The sequence below is a fragment of the Alexandromys fortis genome, unplaced genomic scaffold (genome assembly GCF_014885135.2).
Source record: "Alexandromys fortis isolate MF-2015 unplaced genomic scaffold, M_Fortis_MF-2015_v1.1 scaffold_13, whole genome shotgun sequence".
NCBI classification, from domain to species: domain Eukaryota; kingdom Metazoa; phylum Chordata; class Mammalia; order Rodentia; family Cricetidae; genus Alexandromys; species Alexandromys fortis.
The window spans coordinates 12115421-12121420 of record NW_026067908.1 but is presented as its reverse complement, the minus strand read 5'-3'; the positions used below and the strand labels follow the sequence as shown (position 1 = coordinate 12121420).

The 6000-nt window shown below is 47.5% G+C and overlaps 1 protein-coding gene across 1 annotated transcript in view; it reads left to right on the top strand.

Moving 5' to 3' along the window:
* The first annotated feature begins 1400 nt into the window (after positions 1 to 1400).
* The window catches only part of Pgm1 (phosphoglucomutase 1), a 55915-nt gene continuing 51315 nt past the window's right edge, over positions 1401 to 6000 (top strand). The window contains exon 1 of the mRNA XM_050136164.1: positions 1401 to 1763. Coding sequence (XP_049992121.1) covers positions 1518 to 1763 — 246 coding nt within the window. The 5' untranslated portion in view covers positions 1401 to 1517. The remainder of the gene's footprint in view (positions 1764 to 6000) is intronic.

Sequence of the window (6000 nt, the reverse complement as noted above, 5' to 3'; positions counted from 1 at the left end):
ACCATTCCACCCTCAATTTTCTCATCTATTCAATGGGTCTGTTCACACAATTTACAAAAACATGTGATTATATAAACTGTGAACTCTTAGGAAAGCATCAGAAATTATGAGCAGCAGTCTAGTATTTAATGTCCACATATTTACCAACGAAACTCACTGGCAATGATTGTATCAAGCTATTCAATATGTATATATCCTTTGTATCCACTTATATGTCAACATTTGCTCTGAGGCAGAACTCACATGGGCCAGCCAACCTCCCCGCTTGGCCAAGACACACCAATTATCCACTATGAAAGCATGAATACAATGTGGGCTAACGGTATGCTCTAGTCCTGGAACTGGGGAGGGGGAGCTGATAATTTTAGCCCTAATATGTTTTAGGTACAGCCTGCTGCCTGTATCAGTGGAGTATAAGGGACTGGACTGTATTGGGCTACATCATTGCAAAGGTCTGTATAGGTCCGTATATCCACCGTGTGTGCATGTGCCTAAGAATGTAGACACGCTCATTGCCACAGCCTCACTAATTCTTGCAGAAACCCTTCTTGAAAGGTTTCATGCTTAAGATGGCCACTCACAGATGTTAATTCTCTGAAGGTTTTTTTTTTTTCTCAGTACACCAAATGACACATTTGCCAAACAGAGACTCTCAGCAAACCGAAGGTGCTACTAGAGCCACAAGAAAAGAAAGCGCCCTACGGAATAATCCAGTCCTCTGTGCTTTAGCCCTTCCGGTTGTCGCCACCACCGGGGTGTTGTCACATAATCACAGGGCACCTTCCGTCTGTACCAGCGATTATCTAGGCTGCCCCAAAGTTTCCGTTTCCTCCTGGTCAAACCTGATGGAATGACGGGCAGGTAAATCCTAGTAAGACTCTGGTTTGCTTAGACCCAATCTGAGTTGAACTTCGTGGCAAGGAAGGATCTGATCATCAGAATTTTCAGTTTTGAAAGCGTAAGCAGGGAAAGACAGACCTCTTACTTTTGAAAGGTGTAGCAACTACACACAGCAAGTCAGTTCTTTGGTTGCCCACTATCCCTAATAAAGTGGTGTGCCGCATACCAAACATGTAAAAAGCACAAAGCCTATTTAACTTTGGGGTTGTTCCTGCCCTTGCAGAAAAAAAATAAGTCGGAGGATGGCATTTCTGTCCTTCAGACCCGCTTCTGTACCTGGAACTCTTGTCCAATCACCGGCAACAGCATTGAGCTGTTCGTCCTTGCACTATGACCTGTTCCTACACTAAGCTCTGCCCCTCAACTAAAGAGCTAGTTTCTTTATATAGACTTTTGGCTCAGGTGTCCATCTGGGAGACTCCGCCCCTCTCGACCCCGTGACCTGTCCCCCCCCCCCCCCCCCCCCCCCCCCCCCCCCGGCTGCCGGACTTTAGCGACGTGGGCGGGCCCTGGGCGGTCGCTTCTAGGAGGAGAGCCCCACGGACCCCGTACCCTTGCCTGCAGCAGCCACGATAGCAGCAGCCGCAGTCGCTGTCCTCCCGCAGCCAACCGCCACCATGGTGAAGATCGTGACGGTGAAGACGCAGGCGTACCCGGACCAGAAGCCCGGTACGAGCGGGTTGCGGAAGCGGGTGAAAGTGTTCCAGAGCAACGCCAACTACGCCGAGAATTTCATCCAGAGCATCATCTCCACCGTGGAGCCAGCACTGAGGCAGGAGGCCACACTGGTGGTGGGCGGGGACGGCCGCTTCTACATGACCGAGGCCATCCAGCTGATCGTCCGCATCGCCGCCGCCAACGGGGTAAGGGACGTGCAGGCCGGGCCGAGCGTGCACGACGTGCTGGCTCCTCCCGGCCCACGCTTCCTCGCGCGCGTCTGTCCAGTCCCCGCCTCGCCCCGCCCCGCGCACACTCCCTTGACCTTGGCTTTACCGTCCCCCCCCCCCCCCCAGTGCTCCCCCCCCCCACTCCCACCCCAGTTTCGCAGTGGCTCTGCTGGGAAAGGTGAACCCGCCTAGGCGCCCTACTATTCTGGTCTGGGACTGGGGCGCCTCCCGCTGGCTCCTGGCCTAGAGCTGGAAGGGCTGGCCACCGGAGTGCTCACCCCCTGGGGTGTCAGGCCAGTGATCTGGGTGGGCAGGTGCCCGAGCTCCCCCCCCTCTCCCCAAGTTGGCTTGGGGAAGGTCCCTCCCTGCTCGGCCTACTGCCTGGGAGCAGGCTTTTGAAAAGTCCAGTCTCTGCTGGGTAATTCACTGGACCTGTTCCACTAAGGGGGCTGGAGCTGAATTTTCATTAAAACAGAGACAATATACCCAAGGGCGCTCTTAGGCAAGATGTCCTGTTGGGCCAGGAAATTAATGCAATGCAACGCCCCTGGTTCCGCCCACCCCCACCCCCTGTTAAGGGAGGTTAACTGTCTTAATTGGGGAAGTCCACTAGAGAGGTGAACCTTAAATATTTTTTTCTATAAATCTGATGAATAAAAATGTGAGTTTGCAAAGTTGGAATTGGTTGTTGCCACAAGGTAATTTCCATGGCGTTTTAAGGAACATGTTTTCTTTGTATATTTAAAATAATATTGGACTTGCAATCAGCTAAAGGGTTCATTCCCTTTAGCAGTTACATTTACTTATTTTAGCAGTACTTTGTTTTTCTTTATTAACGTGTTTTAAACAGTCTTGTCTCTTGCCAAGCACCACGCCAACACTGCGCTGGTGTCTCAAGGATACTCTTGAAGCCCTGTAAGGAAGATGCTATTATGGGTGCTTTCAAGTCACCAATGAGAGTTCTGAAGCCTGGGCAGCTTAAAGAATTTACCAGAATTTAGCCAAGCGACGGTGGCACACACCTTTAATCCATGCAGAGGCAGGTGGATCTCTGTGAGTTCAAGGCCAGCCTGGTTTGCAAGAGCTAGTTCCAGGACAGCCTCCAAAGCTACACAGAGAAACCCTGTCTTGGAAAAACAAAACAAAAACAATTTACCAGAACTTAGCTGTAGCATTGAATCTGGCACAGACCTGCCAGTCCCAAGAACTTGAGCGGCTTCTGAGAATTAAGGGATTCTTAAATTTTAAGACCTCCTTTTCCCAGTTGTCAAAGTCTAAACTGAGCTCTGTCGACTTTCCTGGATGAGGCAGACATTTGCAAACACAGTGAAAGAAGCCAGGATTTCTTATCTCTGCCCCTCAGACCACCGCAGCTTTCCACGAGGGGAGAGAGCACTCAGTCGCTGTGTGTGGAAGCTCCTTCATTTCACCTGTGCTCCTAGGGGCTTCATCCAGGGGTTCCCTGGCCTGTACAGAGAACAGGTTGGGGGGAATCGGGGTGCGCAGACGTGAGCCTTGTCCTTACGTTTAGGTACAGTGGGAGTTTTAGGGTTCAAATGGATATCTGTCCCTTTGGGAGCCCCGTGGGCTGGGAAGGAAATCAGTTATTAGACGTCTTCACACGTTAGCCACTGGCCTGTTGCTCTTCTCTCTTTGGCCAGATTCTGAGTTCTGTCATCACTGAGTCTCACTGTCCGCTCCGCACCTTACTTCCTGCTAACTTGTGCTGCTTCTGCCTCTCCCTTGACACAGTCCCTCAGAGCCGCTGGTGACTCTGGTAGCTCCTTCCCTGCAGCAGCTGTAGGCCTTCACCTTTCACCTGCATTTGTCAACAGTCTCGTGCCTGGTCTGATCGCTTTGCCGATTCTACTCAGGATATTTGTCCCCACTTGCCTGCTGTACTTATACCCTAGTGGTTCCCTAGGTTCCCCGGTTTGCTGCTCTGATTTAATTAAATACTTTACTCACCAGGGGTTTGTGTGTGTTTGTTCCTCTTCTGGCGTGATTTAGTTAAGATCGTATCTTCAGAAAGCAACTGTTCCTTTCCCATAGATACTGCTAGAATAGATTGATTCAATTCTGGTGAGATTATGTCTGCATGTCATATGTTCCCACTGGTGAGTAAGCTTGAGACGGGATTCTATTTTACCTATAAGCCTTCCCTTGGTGTAGTCAGGAGTATTGCTTATAATCCATGTGTTTACCTTAAATCATCTCTATATCATAAAACCAAATATAGCATAGATATCATGCTGTTTGAGAATATGATGTAGGTATTTTTATTTGTTTTACATTACTTTTTAATGTTGATTTGTGTGTTTGTGTGTGTGTGACAGCAAGCATGTGGAGGTGGGAACAACTGGGATTTGGTTATCTCCTACTATGTGGGTCTCGGGACTTGAACTTAGGTACTCATGCTTAGTAGCAAGTACTCTTTTTTATTGTTTTTATTGAGCTATGATTTTTTTTCCACTCCCCTCCATTCCTCTCCCCATCCCTTCTACCCTCTTCCATAGTCCCCATGCTCCCAATTTACTCAGGAGGTCTTGTGGTTTTCTATTTCCCATATACATTAGATCCATGTATGTCTCTCTTAGGGTTCTCATTGATGTCTAGGTTCTCTGGGATTGTGAATTGTAGGCTGTTTTTTCTTTGCTTTATGTCAAAAAGTCACTTATGAGTGAGTACATATGATACTTGTCTTTCTGGGTGTGAGTTATCTCATTCATTATAATGTTTTCTAGATCTATTCACTTGCCCGCAAATTTCAAGATGTCATATTTTTTTCTGCTGTGTAGTACTCCACTGTGTAAATGTACCACATTTTCCTTATCCATTCTTTGGTCAAGGGGCATTTAGGTTGTTTCCAGGTTCTGGCTATGACAAACAATGGTGCTCTGAACATAGTTGAGCACATGTCCTTGTCGTACAACTGAGCATCCTTTGGATATACACCCAAAAGTGGTATTGCTGGGTCTTGAGGAAGGTTGTTTCCTAATTTTTTGAGAAATTGCCACACTGATATCCAAAGAGGCTGTACCAGCTTGCACTCCCATCAGCAATGCAGGAGTGTTCCCTTTACCCCACAACCTCTCCAACATAAGTTGTCATCAGTTGTTTTGGTCTTGGCCATTCTTACAGATGTAAGATGGAATCTCAGAGTTGTTTTGATTACAAGTACACTTACCCACTAAGGTATCTCGCTGGCTTCTGTATTATATTTTATTACCCCCTTTCATTATTTTTGCTCTTTCTGAACAGTTTCAGTCCTTGATTGATTGATTGAACCCATGGGTGTGGAGCTGGTGACTAGAAAAATCAGATTGTACCTACAGTACCTGGGCCAAAGGTAGTAACTGGTGACTCCTTGTCTGGCTGCCTTTAATTGTGAATCAGCAATGTAGACAACACTGCAGACACAGTATCACATACAAAGCAGAAGCCTGAAAATGAATTTATTGTCTGCGGTTGAAGCAGGCTGGGTTAAGAACCTTTACATTGAGTGGTGAGTTCTTTTAGTGACTGGTACAACCTCTACCAAAATGGGCCTGAAATACATGGACCAGCATGAAGGCTCTTACAGTCATAGATCATGTCAGCCAGGCTTTGAGAGCTCTCAAGTCTCCCATTTGAGACAAATACCTCTGAGTTGGCCTGAGTGTATGCGGGTGTGTGCGTGTGCATGTACAGGTGCACCTGTATGTACTATGTGCACATGTGCAGGCTCCTCTTCATATATGTGCACATGAGCATGGGAACCAGAATGTTGTTCTTCATGCACCAGCTCCTTTTTTCCCCTCTTAAGGTAGGGATCTCTTGCTGGCCTAGAACTCTCTTAGTAAGCTAGGCTGGCTGGCCTGCAAGCCCCAGGAAGCTGTGCTCTGTCCTTGCTGCAGGGCTGACTTAGCGGGGAACCCTCTTTGAGGCACTTTTTAGTATACCACCTGTTTAAAAAGTTTATAACGTCCTGCTTCAAAAATTTTTATTTATCAGCCATTTTTGAGTGATTTCTCTGTTGTTTCTGATTTTGAATCAGCATTAAATGCCAGATTGCAGTGGATGTTGTTTTCCACTGAGGATACCTTGGCTTTGGGGAGAGGTAGAACAGAAGAGATACCCACGCACATACACAAAGCAGAATAAAAAAAGAGAACATTCTGGATTTGAAATAAGTGAGCCCGAACTGTGTCTGTGTATGGATGCGTGTGTCTGT